General features: G+C 39.0%; 1 protein-coding gene across 1 annotated transcript in view; it reads left to right on the top strand.

Annotated features, from left to right (window-relative positions):
• fstl4 (follistatin-like 4) overlaps positions 1-17,918 on the top strand; it is a 232,697-nt gene that overhangs the window by 19,876 nt on the left and 194,903 nt on the right. The window contains exon 3 of the mRNA XM_022190937.2: positions 10,068-10,101. Within this exon, the coding sequence (XP_022046629.1) occupies positions 10,068-10,101 (34 nt within the window). The remainder of the gene's footprint in view (positions 1-10,067; positions 10,102-17,918) is intronic.

Below are 17,918 nucleotides of genomic sequence, written 5' to 3' on the forward strand. Positions count from 1 at the left end.
CGAAGGTTTGATCCAGACTAGTCTAATATAGTTCAAAATTTTTATTACAAACAAGACTTTTCCAAGAAAGTAACATTAACCAAGACTGTCGGCAAGTAAAATTTCATACATGTGTGACAATGACCTCTCCTTTGGAAGTTAAATTAATTGAAATGTAATGATAGATTTGTTTAGTTTAACAAATAATGTTATCTTCTGCGTACGATGAAGTGTTGAGGTGGTATTTTGATATGAAAAAACTTTATTGCACCCAGCTTGCTATGCACCACCACTCCAAATGTTCTAAGTTTCACTCATTTTATAGCTGATCTCACAGCTGCTGTCATGAACCTGCAATTTTGGTTTATTTTGTCAAAGAAGTCTTCTTAAAATACACCACTATGTTTGCTTAAATGGAGAGTTCTCCTTCCAGTTTTTCATTTCCTTGGTGTGTGTCTCTCAAATTGCACATGCAAAAAAAAAAACTTCATGATGCACAGTGTTTAGCCCAAGTCATTTACACATAAACCACGTAATCAATAAGTATATGTAAGCATTTGTTATATATGCATTTCCCAGTTAATTCCAGGCTTCAGCTGCAAACCTGACCCGGCCATGGCTAGAATCAAGCAGTAGCAGCAGGTATATGCAGAATGGACAGCTCAGGAAAACATCGAAAGAAGTTTTCATAGAAAGAAGCAGGTTTCTTTAAGTTAAAGTGACCAGCGTTTGTGTCTGCACTTGTCAATAGTCTGTGAGTTTGCCAGTCAACAACAGTCAACTTAGGTAAATGAATGCACACCTCGCGGTTTGTGCTGCGCAACAAACACTCTGCACCCAACTCTGCCCTGTCTAATTTGGTCTTCATGCATTTTATTATACATGTGTCCAATGCTTTCTGTCTACTTTTAATTCAAACCTAGCAACTGTTTATTTTAATTCAAACCTAGCAACTGTTTATTTATCCACTTAAAACATTATTGAGGTAACTGTTTAAACACTTTAGCTTGTGAACGAGCTCGCCTGGCTACATTTATCATGATGCCTCACAGGAGAGGTATACGTTAAAGAGGGACAAAAAGTGGGTTCTTACCAGCAAGAATGAACCCTTTCATTAATGTTCTCTGCATAACAGAAACATAAAGCCCAAACAATCTGTTATGGCATCAGAAAAGCGTTTACACAGACAGACAGGCAGGCAGATATCACACAGCCCTGCGGTCGTTCTAATTCTTCTTAAAATGAAGCATGTACACCCCCCGGTCTGCTCTAAATCTCACTCACTCGTTTTGCCAAATTGGCAGTCTGCTGTGAAATGCCATTTTGCCCTGGTGGTTCTGTCCCCTGAAATCCCCCTTGATGCTAGAAACAAATTCCCATCCATCCCGCCATTTGTCTATCTGGCCAGAGTTGGAACTTAAAAAGCTGTCAATTGGCGGCAGAATTTAAAGTCGCCCCCGGGGTGAATCATGCGAATCCATGAATTCACATTATGCAGGAGGCATTCTCCAAAGCCTTTGGGAAGGAATAAGTGCTGCCAGATTTCCAAAACATGTAAACAGAGGAACAATTGTGTCTCTTGGGGGTGTAGCAGGTCAAAGAAAGGAAAAGTGAGAAATTAAGCAGCAAAGTCTGGATAAAGAAGCCTTTTGATCTTGACCTCTTGTCAACTTCCTGCATACTTACAGAACAAAGAGCAGTGATGCTTACAATGTGCTAACAAATTCACACTGGAGTCACAATTGCACTATATTGGTTGGCACAGATGGAAAGATAGTGCCAGAATTAAAAGGTAAAATGTGGTCACCTGCATTAATTTTTCTGTAAAAGGCCTTAATGCGCCATAATAGTGGGATAATTGGTAAAGGTCAGGATAATAAACCAAATATCCCAGTTTATTTAACATTAAACAGCTTTGTTCTAACTAAAAGAAGTGGTTTGCTTTAAGTATTGCTACAAATAAATGTGTCTTTTACAAATATGTCTGCATAGATGCTGCTTTAATTGTGGTAGGTCAGGTATAGGTGAGTTGATATGGCACTATGACTTAGCTGGGTTAATCTTGGTCCTGTATTTCTGTTTGTGTGCGTCCTGAAAAACAACACTAACGAACCAGATGCCACATATTTGACAGTATGATTTGTTTTGGGAGTGGTCTATAAAGAGCAGAATAGTTAAGTGATTTTGCAATAACCTCAGAGAAAGACGGAATAGTGCTCATTGGATTAAAGGTTTAGGAGTAAGAGGGTTATGCTTTGAATGAATTGGGACAAAGTGAAGGAACAATGAAAGCGACCAGAATGAAAATAGCCTTTTTCCCCACTGATGGCAGATTTCCTCTCTTGTGTTTTAGTTCCCAGTAGTCTGGTTATCCCCGCTGCATTTACATTTTGATTATGACTTGAGCCCATAAAGCTTTATTTTTTATTTCGTCGCAGTACCCAGAGGGTTAGTTCACAATTTCTCAGGCTGTCTCTTGATAATTTGTGCTCAAAGCCGAGGAAAAACCTTTCTGGCAGGCAGAACATATGCAATGGTTACCATTATATGAAGCAATAATACTGTTCTCTACTATAATTATAGTGGTAGAGGATACTGGCTTAGCTCAGCACAACCATCTGGTATATTGTGATGTGATAATCACAGTCAGCAGCATCAGTCATTTTGTTTGTGTCTGGATTCTGTAACGAGATATTCTTCTGTTTGATATGAGACACCATATTCTGGAGGTGAAGTGTATGTTGGGGCCGAGACAAAAGTGTGCAAGTTAGCGCATAACAAACGTGGACACGGGAGGTCATTATTGCTGAATTACCTCTGCGTGTTCTCAGAATTGTGAAGCTCTCACTGGGAAATGCTTTGCGTATGATTGTGTGATTTTATAAAACTCGGATTTAAAAGGGTGCAAAATAAATAAGAAACAAAACATTTTTAAATTTCACTCTTAGTTTGCATGAGCTTCAGAGGAAGGCCGTTAAAATTTGAACATGCGCTGTTAGTCGACTTTGTGCATGCTGATGATGAAGAAAATAGCACACCTTCTGCAATGTCTTCACCAGTAACATCAATATATTTAACTGCTGCAATGTTTCTTTTTATTTAACTTCCTTTTAACATTCTTTAAAATCAGTATTGCTTCAGTTAGCACATTTTTTTCCTTTGATATAACAGTAAGCGCTACACTTTAGACAGTGGTTGTGGCAGCAGATTCTGACTTCAGTGTGAAAGATCTAAGTCTTTGAAAATGTGGAAGTACTTCAAATGGTCACGGAGTATAAATAGGGTTTGTACACTCTACAGAATTTGTAATTGGAATTTGAAAATTGTTGTTGTGGCAGCCAGAAACTCTTTGGGCAATCTTGGCATAATTGATATGTAAATTGTGCGCTTTTTTCATCATAGATACAAATATAGCAACGTCATTGTTACTTAGTTTAATTGATCTTAATAAAGGCCAATAATTATAACACAAAACATGTATAAAACACAATGTGCTGTAGTGAGATAGTTAAAACCTAATGCCGTTGATGCAACAACCAGCCAAATACATAAAAAGTCCAACAAATGGTTTCTTGTCATTTAATTGTTTCAACCCCCTTTAAATCAATGGCTGTATAAACTCATCAGTTACATTTGCTCTGCAGTAGCTGTAATTTGTTATTGGTTTCAAGGTTATTTATGAATGTAGATGTTGGTGCACGGCAGTGGCAGATCGATTGTTAATTAGCAAGTACTATATCTGGTTGCATATAAAAAATGTAAAGCTTAGTGAAGCCGTTGTTTATGGCTGTTTCTAGAGGCGAGGGAGAAATGTGAATTAATGAAAATGTTTAGAGGGCAGATCTTGCCAGTATCACTGGAACATGAAACTATTCCAGCTAATAAAGCAGAAAGAGAGAAATGCTGGAATTTGTGATCGCTTTAGTTCTGTTTTCGAATCATCACAGTTATACCTGTGAAGGAATTACCACTTGCATACATTGCCAATGCTTCCCCCCCCCCCCCCCCCCTTTTGGCTGCGTTTCATTTAGCTCATTAAGTAGCTTGTTGCTGCATTGATGAATTACTGTTAGATAATGCAGGTCCTTTCTTTCTCAGCAACAGACATCAGGGATTAACTGTTGAATGTAGATAGACTGATTCAGCTTTGCTTCATCTTCTCTGTCTGCTTCCTGATTCTAATCAGACTCTATCTTGAAAATGTCAAAGTTAGTATGCTCTTTGTGCCATAACTGTAGCTGCTGCTTTACGAATACATTGATACCACAACGCTGAGTTGGCATACAGGCACCTCATTCTCGCCAACAAAAAAGATAAAGTTGTTGCCTGGGTATATGAGCTAGATGGAGATATGCAGAGAGTAAATGGCCACATACGACCGTATGGGTTCTTGAATAAAAGGTGCCTGCATAGCAATGCATTTAAGAGAGCGAGGAGAAAGCATATTCAAGCAGCCTTCATAACACACACAGCTTGGCTTGAATTGCCCTGTTGTTCAAATTGCTTTCCCAGAAAATGTCAATCTCTGTGGCAGCAATGTCAGATTCATGTTTTGTGTGGGAGTTTAAATGGCATTCAAGATGGAGGCGTGCGGCATTCAGAGATTTGTTTGTACTCGTTTTTTGAAAGGCTCTAACCATCTTATTGAGCTTGTACGCTTAAACTCTGTAATAACGGCAAACCTGAAACAGACCATGACGTCAGTTAACGCTACAATACTACGATCTTTGGACTTTATTTATAAATCAGCTGACAGTATCATGATTACTGCTGCAGCACGAGAAGCTATAGTAGAGGTTTAAATGTAGCTTTGATAACACTTGCCAAGTTATGTAATTCTAGCCAGGATACAGAAAACATTAGTTTCTGATTAGTTTCTGTCGTGTAACTGCACACTGTTTAATTTAAAGAGCAACTTTGCAGAGTTTTTTTTATGTCTTTGTTATAGTCAACAAATACCATTTAAGGACCAAAACTACCAATGATTTCCTGCTCAGTCTAATTTAGCTTGTTCTTCTGTGCTGTTGTTGTCTGAAAACTATTAAAAACACTTAAATGTCTCTTGGAAGTAGTTTGTGGATAGAGAAAGTGTGAAAGAGTTGTTCTCATTAGTCTGTGAAACTGTAGTGCCGATTGCCTTTATTTATAAGAAGAAACTTGTCACCCAGTGAAACTACAGCTCAGTGTTGTGTTTTAATAGTTTTTGGACAACCATAGACTTCTGTGGAACAGAGGAATGAGCTAAATCAGGTTGTGGGTACGCATACAATACTTGTTGGGATTGATTTCTCACACACTGCCTTTCTCACAGTTTGTACATTAATTTGAGGTTAAAGAACATCTTTCACATTTTTCCTTTGATGCACATGAGTTTTTGCATAAAGTTTGAGGGTTTTAGATCGTCATCAACCATCTAAATGCAAATTTAATTTTAAAAAATGAGCTATTTAATTAATGCCAACTATGTTGATAATCAGTGACTCAGTTTGAGTCATTTTTAAGACAAAATATTCTCTTAGTCCAGCTTTCTACAGTTGAATATTTTCTTTTCTTTCTTCCACTGTGACTGCAAACTGAATATCTTTGGACAAAACATGACATTTTAGGAGATCATCTTGGGCTTTGGGAAACACAGTCAATATCCCCCCCCCCCCCCCCCCCCCTGCCACTTTCTGACATTTTGTAGCCCAAACAACTAATCAGTTAATTGAAAAGACAATCAACATATCAATCGGCAATGACAATGATCATTAATTGCAGTCCTAGTTAAGTGTCAGTTAATTTAAATAAAACCCTATCAGCCCAGTCCCCAGCTTTGAAACCTTTTCTCTTGTAGAACGTGAAACATGGTAATAGATGAGTCACACTGTTTCCTGCCAGGGTCTTGGTAGTGGTCTAAATCATTTCCCCTGATGGTCAGCAATTTCCAGACTGTCTTCTTGAATTCATTGCCTGTGACAGCTGTAATTCTTGACTGAATTTCTTCCTGGTTTATTTCTGCGATAAAGACATTGAATTTGTTTCCTCCCCGGCAGCCAAACATGTCACATTGCTTTCTGAAACTCTTGCAGGTTAAACGGGGCGAACAAAACACTTTCAGGCCCATGGTATCTCTGAGGAACACTCTGTAAAAGAACCTTAGAAACATGGCTGCAAACAACCTGTAATTCAACATTCTCTCCAAAAGAGTATTTTAGACTGGTACTTTCTCTATTCGGACAGGATATCTGATGTTGTTACCATGTAAATGTCAAGTCTCGAGTCTGTTTTGAAGAATTATATTGTGTTGTGTATGACAATACGTCTTCAATGATGTGATACAACAGGTTGTAGACATATGGTAACTGTGTAGAAACCCTAGAAGTAAAAGAAGCACAAGTCAAGTGAACAGTTTCAGGCTCAAGAGATGTAAAGGTATTGAATCCTCTCTCCCTATTGTGCATGTACCTCAGCGTTGTCGTAATCTTATCACATATCTGCAAGCGTTGTATCTAAGAATACACCCATCTAATCAGACTTCATCACAAAGAGGAAATATGGTGGAGAAAAGCATCAGATCGTGCCTAATTAAAATCCCGTGGGTTTGCCCTATTTGCTCAAATGAAATTCTACCGGTAATTATTTGCATGTCTCCACCCACTGAGAGCGATACAGCAGTACTTAAGAGGAAAAATACAAAGAGCCTCCTAATCAACTATGTGTGATGGTCGGTATCTATTTTGCCTCATCAAGTCCATCCATCCATCCATTCTCTATTCACCGCTTTATCCTCATTAGGGTTGTGGGGGGTGCTGGAGCCTATCTCAGCTGGCTCGGGCGAAGGCAGGGGACACCCTGGACAGGTCACCAGTCTGTCACAGGGCTCATCAAGTCTTACTCAACTAATATTCAACACCGCAATAATCCCCTAAAGCTGAACGTGTAACCGATAGGGATGAAAAGAACCATAGTGAGTCATGGTAAAGATCGGACAGTATTTTTAGAAAGAAGCACGTAGCCTTTCTTTCACCTCTATGCTTGATTTGATTCTCTAATCAATTGATCAAACAGCGGCAGGCGAGATGATGGAAGATGGTGCTGATGAGCACACTCAATTTTATCCTGCCATCATGAGGAAGCACGTCTGCAATTAAGATGGACAGATGGCAGAGCGAGGGAAGAGAGAGGAATAGAGATGTAGAGGCAAAGACGGAGGCAGTGACAGGAGGCACTAAAACTGCTGTGTTTCTCACGAGGCTCTCAGTCTCCTGGGAAGCCAAGAGGGCCTCGCAGACGCACACGTGTTTTATCACTGAGCCTCATTACCAGTGACATCCACACTGAGGGACAAGAATGCAAAATGTCACAACACTTCAATTGCTGCCACATATTGGCTTCTTTAGAAGTGGTGTTGCATTGGAAGACCTGCTTCTGTTCTATTTTTAAACAGCGTGTCGATCCTCCGTTTTGCCTGCGTGTGTTAAATTGCATTTCAAGTTGAAATACATTAAGCAGCAGCCATTTTCCTGTTACAAGCACAAGTGATCAGTCACTAAAAAGCACACCGCTCACCCCAAAATGCTGATAACTAGCTCACAAACCACACAGTGTTAGTAGTAATTGAGGCTGCATGATGCTGACAAACAAATTACATTAAAAATTAACTCATTTTTCTGCAATATGTACTGCAAAATGAAAAACAGCTTTGTAAATATAGCATTAGTAATAACTTAGCAGCTGCAGGATGCACTTGTTTAGCACAGCAGCCTTCACCGTGTTTACCGCATTTTCTGTTGTTCGACAGACTTGACGTCTCTCATCTCGGTCCCCAAGCAGCTGACACTTCTCTTCTTCCAGTTGCCATGCTTTCTCTTGTATGATCATCAGGGAAAAATGCTGTTTGCAAACAGCGACTTTTCAGTTGGAAGTCCTCATTAATAAAATGGATGGTGAGACTTATCTAGGACTATGTTGTCCATCTGGACCACAGGTCCATTGTGGCTGCATAATGTTCCATTTTTGTCAGTTTTTTTTTCCATCTCGTGCCTTACATTTTTCATACATTTCAAAGTAGGTGCAAGATGTTATTACATTGAATAGAATAGATTAGAATGTGCTTTATTGTCATTATACAGTGTACAACGAAATTGGAAAGCTTCTCCTTTTCAGTGCAAAGAAATCTTAAGAAATAGTGCAAAACAGTCTATTTACAAATACACATATAAATAACAGTGACAGTGTAACATACCACTTCCTAAGTGACCCGATCTTATTCTTTAAACCCACATTGGTAACTGTGTTAATTGGTGTCATGTCTTTGGTGAGGTGAGACGTTCCCACAGCAGTGATTTCTCTCTGCTGTTTGTAACCTTTCTCAGATGGTGTGACAGTGGCAAAGGCATCCAGAATAGTTTTTCTGCGCTCATCCTACAGGGCTTTGTGGCTTGGATTTAAACGATCAAACAGATTAGTCATCTTGCCTCATGTACTGATTGAACTCACAAGCCACTGCGGACAGAGGTTTTGGCCAACATCATCCTTTCGGCATCGGAAATATTACAGTACAACTGATGTTTCAGTTATTTTTGCAACCAAGGCTTTTTCAGTTTTTCTTTGCTTTTCCTCACTCGTTTTGCTTTTCAGTGCAAGCCAACAAACTCTGTGTCTTGTAAGTAAAGTTTTTAACAACCTGTGTATGCAAGAACCCTAACATACATATGATTAGTACTCTTTCAGTTAAGTCATGGAAAATGAGCAAATTTCCTTTTTGTAACAAGCGGCAAAAAATCCTGACTATTATGCATGTACGAATCGCATTGTTGACACTGAAACAATATATTGTGCAGCTCCAATATTGTGGTTACCCATTTAACTTATTACTTCAACATGTTATGTCTTTGCTTGTTGCTGAATATAATTGTTCATTTTCTTCACTACCCCTGACATTGCTCACTGATGCCTCAGGATAGTTGTCTTCTCTTCCAGCATTGTTCACACTTTGTGTTTTGTGTAACTTTAAATATTGATTTTTATGTACTCTGCAGCTAAACATGGTTGTAGCGTACTAGTGAAATAAGCCAGGACTGATGTGTTTAATTACAATTACAGTTCATAAACCAGGTTGCAGTTTTACAAGTCCAACTTAAAACAAAAGAGCTAAACAAAAAATAAAACACAGAAATATCACATTAGCTTGCTTCACAAATACCAATGTTTTCTTTAGACCATAAAATTGAGAACCTATAATTGCCATACCTTGTTGCCACTTTCAGTTGGAGCTGAATTCCATTTTACACTTTACTCTCCTGTTTATCTCTACTTTTTAATAACTTTTCTCTCTCTGTGCTCCTTACCATTATTACCATGTACGCTTACTTTTCAGTTCGCTACATGTATTAACTGACCTTTCAAAATAAATGGCAACAGAAAACAGAAGAAGTACATTTCAAAATAAAACTCCACATATTTTAACCGCAATGAATTTGGGTCCTTTACAATGATTGTCCTCCATCTCATCATACGAACACTGATTAAAGTCCCTCTCTGGTCATTGATTGAGCCCAAAAAACTAATGTCTGTGTACCAGAGTTACTTATTCAGAAGTTTTTTGTTGTTTCACTCGTGTGTCTTCCAACACCTAAAATAATTACCACATAGATAACAAAGTAAAAAAAATAAAATACAGACTTTCACCATAGAAGTCTTTAACATTTAGTGTTTTTAGTGAATGAACGTGACATAACATTAACTTGAAGCTGCATGTCAGTATCATACTCACACTTAGGACTGAAATGAATCAGCTTTTCCTGTTGATATCAGATGAACTTCTCTGTAAAATACGGCGAAACCTGCCATCCTGTTGGCTAGTGTATTTATAATTAGGATAAGTGAATTGACTTTGTACCCGGTAGACATTCCTTCTCTGACTCTTTTCTTCTCACTCTCTCTCCATGTGTTCACCTTTGTTTTCTGCCGTCGTCATTCTCTTAGCCCAGAAAAGAGGAAAAGGCACAGTAACGAATGGTCTGGGAAAAGCTGCAGTAAGGCTGCTTTTGTCTCACTCCTCCAAGCCTGTAATAACCACTTTTGTGTGTGTTCTCTGTTTGCAGGAGAAGGGGAAAGCAGACGGGAACATCGATCAATGTGAGTACACTTACTGTGTTCAAACCAAACAGCATTTTTCAAAATATGCCACGTTGTGATCCATTACAAAATCTTTTTTCCTTCTGCTGTTATTCTGGCGCGCACTTTGGTTTTCTGATTACTGGGAAATGCTGCTGGAAGGTAATTCAAATCTAAATGGCTCCCATAAAATGGACCATGCAGCCTGTTATGGGGGAAAAGTCTGATAATGATGTAAGTGTGACAATATGAAAAATCCCACTTGGTACCGCATTGCATTTATGAGATGAAGTGTTTGAAAGCATGTCAGATTTCCATTGTGAAAGCATTTCAGTTGGATGCCAAGAGATAATTTACCAACTAGTTTCAAGACTGGCAGGCGTAAGTTTACTGCATTTGACACCATGTGAGGAAAAAAACTGAACAATAATGGAGGCGTTTCATTAATACAGTGAAACTCCACCTCTACCATGTCCTGCCATCCTTCCCCAACTCAACAGACAATAAGTGGAAGCATCTGAAATCACTCATTCACAGTGACAACCTGCCTGAAAGTTGATAAATATGTTTGTCAGGTGAATAATCAATCGGCTGTCAGCGATCTTCATCTGCCTGTCAGAAGCCAGTAAGTAGTGTTTGTTTGACTTGAACATCGTATGCTGTTTTACGCTGCAGTGATTGCACAGACAGTTTTACATTCTAGCCTCACAACTGCCCTGTATGTCTGGCTGTTGACACTTTACAAGAAGGGCACCACCATCTATCCGAGCTACGACTGCCACAGCCATAATTATGATACTAGTAGCAATGCTAAGTTGAATAAACCGTCAGTACTACTACTCTGCCACCATCTCTAACCCTAACCCTAATCCATCTGCGCTTACATTTTCACATTTTTCTCAACTACCGGTCATTAGTATTTGTAATCTTTCACCACAATCCCGAAATTATTATTGTTGTGCTCAATGCTATTGATGACTAAATGTGTCACAGGAGAGTTTCAGTAGTTGGTTGGTGAGGTAGTGCGTAAGCTGTTGCTCAGATTGAGGTCAATGTGTAGAAACAACGATGCAGATTCATGTTTGGCAGCCAGCAAACTTTCTTTTATAATCTTTGATTTGTGCACCACTCACAAATATGAAGACTTTCTTGACTCTGAACTCCCTCATATGTCTTAGCCTTAGAGACTTTACAAGAAGGGCTTCCACCAACCAGACGAGCTACGACTGCTACAGCCATAGCTAGAAAAGCACTCGGAGCGCAGTACTCCACCAAGGCTGCTCATTCCTTGTATCACTTACAATGGATAAGTCTCGATAAGTCCGATTTGTTGTAGGATCGCAATCATGTGATCATCTTCTAACGTAGTATTTACTTGTCATAGTTCAAGTGGTGCCATGCCATCATCGATGATACAGAAATCATGAAAAAGAAAACGTGGATCCAGACTATAAGCTGCATCACTGCCAAAATCTAATCAGGTGGTCCTTGTGTCATTTCTGACCTTCCCTGAAAAGTTCACCCAAATCTCTTAATCCGTTTTTGAGTAATGTTGCTACCAGACAGACAGACAAACATTGATCATCACAGAACTCCGCTGGGGCGCCGCTTCCTTGGTGGAGTAATTATGATATTAGACTAAACCTTTGGTAAAACATTTCTACCACCGTCAACTTAGGCTAGACCTTGTTTTTATACTGATGTTTCGATCTTTGTTTGATCTTTGAGCCACCTTTGTTTACCTTGCGGTTTTTCCAGTACTGTATTATACTAGGATACAAACTTGAAAATGTTTGGCATTCTTGCCGTATGTTTGATGGTTTTATCTGTCTCAGTTCAGTGTTAAATGTAATCTCTCCAAACAATCCTGAAATTATTATTATGGCTGTCAATCCTATTGAGGACAAAAGGGCATCGTAGGAGAGTTTCAGTCTTTGGTTGGTTCAGGCACTGTGCACGTTTTGTAGAGATTGTGTGTTATTTTTCTGGCAGAAAGCATTATTTTTATATTCTATGCTTTTTTCTTCACTCCGGATGCCTTTGCCATCTACTAATTCAACCTGTTTGAGTGGCTGCCTGAGTTGTTGGGAAAGGTGTTGAATTGGCAGCGCTCACCAAAATAAAGTCTCTCTTGTGTGCTATGTACAGCTGAAGAAACACATATGATTTTCTTGGCTCGCTTCTTTATGCAGCTTGTGCTACTGCAGTGCATGACAGTGAGATTGAGCAGTTTGTGTGGAAGTTACTGTAACAGCAATATTTCCGAGGCTGACTGCTCCCTACTTGACAAGTGACTTCATCTGTAAACATTAGGCCCATTATGATGTGTTGTCTTCATCTCCAGAGTGAAGTGCTGTTTCTCTGCTCGCGCTCCGAGTTCTCTGCTCTGTGCCTACTTCTGTTTGACCTAAACATGACCCAGAGGATTTCTTTTGTTCGTGTTTGTTATTCAGCATCCAGTGCAGCTTCTCCTTTTCTTTTTACCTCTGGATGTTTGTTCACTGATTTTATTTTTTTTTTAAAAGCTGTATTATGTGGTGAAATGTGCCTTCCTACATGATAATTGCTTTTCCAGCTGCACAGTCTCTACTTGCCTCGTACACATCTCTGTTGATGGGGAAAATGCACTGAGATTCTTCTGTGACAGTCATTCTCTACCTTCATCTTACTTTATGAATGTCAATGCTGGCTTACTGTATGCATATGTAGAAAAACATTATTGGGATCTGCTGATAAAAGGTGGCTCAGCACTGGGAGGAAGCTCTAAAAGCTGCAAGCGTTTTCAGTTTTGCTTCTCTTTTGTGTAGTATCAGATGTACATGTGTTGCCAGAAAACAGATCCATTGTGTATTAGCAGAAAGTTGATGGGAACACAAGAAGAGGACAGCAACTGATTGAAGGTCACTGTCTTTTGTGCACAGTAGCTGTGCATGATGATTGAGTGCGTTTTTCTGTGTGTGTTATTTTTTTTCTTCTTCTTAGTTTGTTGCTGTGTCTGTGTGAGTTTTCTCCATTTGGTGTGAATGTCACTGTGTTTGTTTAAATATGCAAAAAGCCCTGTTTTATCACTCATACTTACAACCGCTGAACAACATTGATAAGTGTGTAGGCGCCTCTCCTCAGAGCTGCAGACTGCTGTTAAAGGAGGATAGGGTCGAGACTTTCCAAAGTACCACACTGGATATTCAAACCAGCAACTTCAAAGTATTTTTTTTCGTGTCGGGACGCTGTTGCCATCCTCATTCGTCTGGTTGACTTTATCACGTCCTGCTTTCTGATGTGACTCAGCTCTTGTGAATCACTACAATGAACAAAGTGATAACAGGACAGGATTGTGGCTGACAATGACTTCTTTACATCAGCACTTTGTTTCACTGTGCTAATGACGTGCATGGTAATTGCGTTAGAGGTGTCAGCATAGCAACTAATGTTTTTGTCATATTTTGACTTTCAAATAAGTCAGAAATGCAGAAGTGTCAAGTGAATGAATTTGACACCGTTCGGAGATTAACTGACTGAACTAAAAATGCAAAAGAAGAATGTTGTTGAAGACAGGATTGTGTGACTATTCAAAATGATGTTTAGATGTCTACTGTGGTGGCCTGGTCTAGGACCAAACAATACAAAACAGTATATAAAAAAGTGTGTAGTGATTCTAAACTATAGTTTATTTTGAATCAATCACTTGATTCCTTCTGCTACCAGTGGTGTCTTGCATATATCCCTCATATGACACTAGTACAGGCAGTTGTATTTACTTTATGATCAAAATTGAAAATGTAAATGAAAAATGTTATGGCTGAAAATCTTGACGAGAGCAAGTACTGCTGGAGTTTGAATTAATTCTGCCTGTGAGAGTCTTACTTGAGAGTTTGGTTGCAAATGTTAGCAGCTTGAGAGTCCTAAAGTCAGCCTTTTATATGGTACCGCTACCTTTTTGAAAACAGAGGTCATCTGGATGTCTCTAGCAATGTATATCACTCGGTTATTTATTCTATTTTAGAAATGTGGTTGGTCATTTTTACTTTGCCTGCAGCACACATGTATTTTTTTGCCATCTTTTTTTCAATCCTACATCAAACTTTTGCTGTAGCCTCAGAGCCGACCAAAAGCAACAAATAGATTTATTGTAAAAATTGCAAACCAGCTAATGTTATTGAGGGAACCTTTCATTATAATTATCACAGTTATTTTATTGCTTTGCCAATCAGAGCAGAACAATACCAGTATCACATTTAGAATCATTATATGCAATAGGAGAACTTTCAAAGGAATCATAATTAGTTTGTTAATTCTACTTTGGTTGAGCAAAAATTTGATAATTTTATGCATATACAGATAATTATATCCTGTAATGTCGAGAATGTATTACTTTCTGTGCATGTGCACTAGTTGTCTGTATTTTTCTCAGCATGTGGGTAATTGTAGTTTCTCCTCTTTCTGTCTGAACAGAGAGTCTTGAGAAGAAGTGTGATGCTCAGCGAATGGCTCTGCAGCACAGCTAACAGAAGATACTATTATGACAAGAAAAATGATTTACAATCAGCAAGATGCTGTGCAGTGCCTCTCTAATACCTGGCATTTAATAGCTTCAGCTGAGTTCCCTCTTGCCACATTACCTGTGCAGGATTTACCAAACAACAAGTTATCTGTTCGCACATCATGATGTTGTCTGCAGGCTGAGGCAGGCCTTGTTTACTTCATATTTGGGGTTTTCTGGCTTCGAACGTTCTTGTGGTGGTATATAGAGCCTTTGCCGAGTTTCATTCAGACTATTTTTGTGGTAAATTCAGATGTTGTCAGCCCATGAAATGGCCGCTATCATTGTGCATCATGCCTGTACATATGAGTCAGTAGGGACCTCCAACACCTTCTAATAGGCTCAGTAGGCTGTTCTCACTGATTTGACGCTGCCCAGTTATCATCTAATTAAAAGTTGATGGAGCTATGATTTTATACTTGGAAGTTGGAGTTGCTGATGTGGTTGTAAATCAGTGACCTTAAGTCTTGTTTTGACTTTTGCTTTCTGGTTAAGTTAGGGACCAAAGCTACTTAGCTAACTCACAGATCATGATTTGGGTTTATATGCATAATTTTGCAACATTTACCACATTGCAAAGCTCAATGTTTTATGTTGTTAGGCTAATGACACCACCAGAGATTTCTATATGCACTTATTACCATATTAGCACCATTTTAACAGGGTTACTTTCTGTTCATCAATGATTAGAGTGGATGAGAAAGTGGTTTTTGGCCTGACAGGGGGCGTAGGAGGTCACTACTGGGAAATATACTGTATGTGGACAAGATGTTCAGTGATTGATAAGGGCCATTTAATGAGCAGATAACATCTAAATCTGAAATTAAATCTGTCCTTTTGTGCAAATACAGAGAGAGATGGATCACAAAGCATCTAGAACCAAATCAGAGCTTTCACTTTTCTCTGCTAATTATATTACAAATAGCCAATATTTGAAAGATTAAAGAATGCTGTCATTAAAACACAAGGCAACGAGTTACATTGTAAAATGCATACAAATGTGATTGTCACCTAAAGTCAGAACTTTGGTCAGGACTGAACAGTTTGAACGAGCCGACGCTGTCTACCACATTTCATTCATTTTTCTCAGCTGAAAGACAAGAAAAGCTTGTTCATTTTTCTCTCTTCCTTTTAGTTATGTGCACATGTTTACCAAAATGACATAAAAACAATGAGTTTATCAGAGTTTCTGGAGATTTAGCTGACTTTGCATGGATGTAGCTAACAAGATAGCAAACGTTTGACAGACCTGACAGTTCGTGGAGTATTTCACATTGGAGGTCTTTGTCAGATTCAACATGTTTTCTTATTTTTTTAATAACATTCAAATCTAACATTTTTTCCCCCAATATTCATGTATTTATAGTGTATGTATATTTTTAATACATAACCCTCTCGTTGATTTTAGAACAGGGTGCATTTCCACTGTCTCTGCTCTGGAAACGCTGAGCTGATCAGTGATAATGGTAAATGTGCATGGTGGACAGTAGCAGAGTCCGTTGCTCATAATATCTTCTACAGCTTCAGAAGGGTTTTACATCATCTTTACTTGTATTAGAAGAAAGGTAGTATAGTAGGTATCTCTTCTTGGATGCCCTTTGTGTGGTGCACAACATTAAAATAATAAAAGCTTATTGAATATTTTCTGAAATATGCGTGGTGCCATATTTTCTAGAGATAAAAGTGAGAAAGTGGTAAAATGTAGGAAGGGTGAAAGTCCCTGACTGCAGACAGGCCTGTGATATGGCTGCCCTGTCATTTGAGGACAGCCGTTTTGATATTTTCAACATTTTTTTTCCCTCCTCTCAGGGTGCGCTGATTTCCCTCTCGAGACTAATTATCTGCTGCCTGTTTGTATGCTAAACTAGATCCTCTGTCAAAATCAGGCAATTGCATTTCATTTTCTTGTTTCGCTCTCGTTTTTCCTTGGATGATGATCAGCACAGCTCTCTGGGATTGTCTGTTTTTGCTGCCATTGGCTAGTAGCTTCTCTCATTTTTGATTTTTCATTATTGCAGTTTACCTTCACCCTTTTTTTCCCTGTTTCATTCCTGTTTTATTGTGTATTTGTCTTCTGTACCTCGAGACACTGTTTCTCCAATATTTTCACTCTCCTTTCCACTCATCCTCTCCCTCTGTGGCAAGCCTTTTATTGTGGCGTATTCACGCCTCATGTTGAGATGCTGACATTAATCAAATTGGCCCAGTTTTACCTCTGGAATACAGATGCTACTTGTGAGAACTGCTTTAGTGCAAACATTGCATGTGAAAGTTTTTAGATGGCTCGGACAGAAATTCTGTGTAAAAGACATTTGACTGGTTGCTGATGCACAAACCAGCCCTGGTCAAAAACAGCGCAGCTTGGAACATATGCAATCGTTGCCGTTGAGTGTTCTTCTCAGTGTGTTACTCTTGTCAGTGGGATCCATATGGAAAAATTGAATATTGCCCATTTATCTTCCCAGGGAATGGTGATTAATTTGGTCTTGAGTGCTTAATTTATGAACCTTTGCAGAGGCCTAATCAGGGTTTGTTACCGTCACAAATTAAACAATGGGAAGAGGCAAAGCAAGTTAAGCAGTCCTGTGGTTCATTTAGATTGTAATTGGGTGAGAATTAGATGGGACAAGGTTGACAGAGAGACTCTCTAATAAGCAGCAAATGACTGGGGAGGAAGCTGGGAGGAGAAGAAGGCAAGGAGAGGGGAGAGGGGAGGAAGGTCTGGAGAGGCAGGGGGAAGAGTGGTGAAAGGCAAATATTCTACTCCTTAATTATCAGTCAGAGAAGTAGTATATATAGGCTTTTGTTAAGCATGCATTGACGCATTGCCATATTGAGTTTTGCAAAATTCCCAAGGCTGCTCCATTGTCAATGCAAAACAATGTGAGGATATTTTAGATTTGCGTAATTCTAATGCAGGCAACAGACGCTTGAGGATTTACATAGGAGAGAAGTAATAGAGATGTCACCGGCATTGACATCTCCACTTTGTTGTACCTTAAAAGCATTCAGATGAGTGTGTTCCTGTCAGAAGGTGAACCTGAGAGAAAAAGCCAGAAATGATTTTGAGATGTGGAGAAATGGAGAGGCAAACTCAAAAGGCAGATACTTTACAAAAACAGAAAAACTGACAAAAAAAAAAAGAAAGGCGGAAAAAAAACCCACAGTGTAGAAAACATGGGAGGTGAAGGGAGGTGATCATTTTCAGCCCAGAAATCTGCATTTTTGTCAAAAAAAAAACCCTTGTTGCTTCAGGGAAATTAAGATTCACAATTCTGAGGGATGTTTTTCTCAGTGT

This window comes from Acanthochromis polyacanthus, chromosome 17 (genome assembly GCF_021347895.1).
Source record: "Acanthochromis polyacanthus isolate Apoly-LR-REF ecotype Palm Island chromosome 17, KAUST_Apoly_ChrSc, whole genome shotgun sequence".
NCBI lineage: Eukaryota > Metazoa > Chordata > Actinopteri > Pomacentridae > Acanthochromis > Acanthochromis polyacanthus.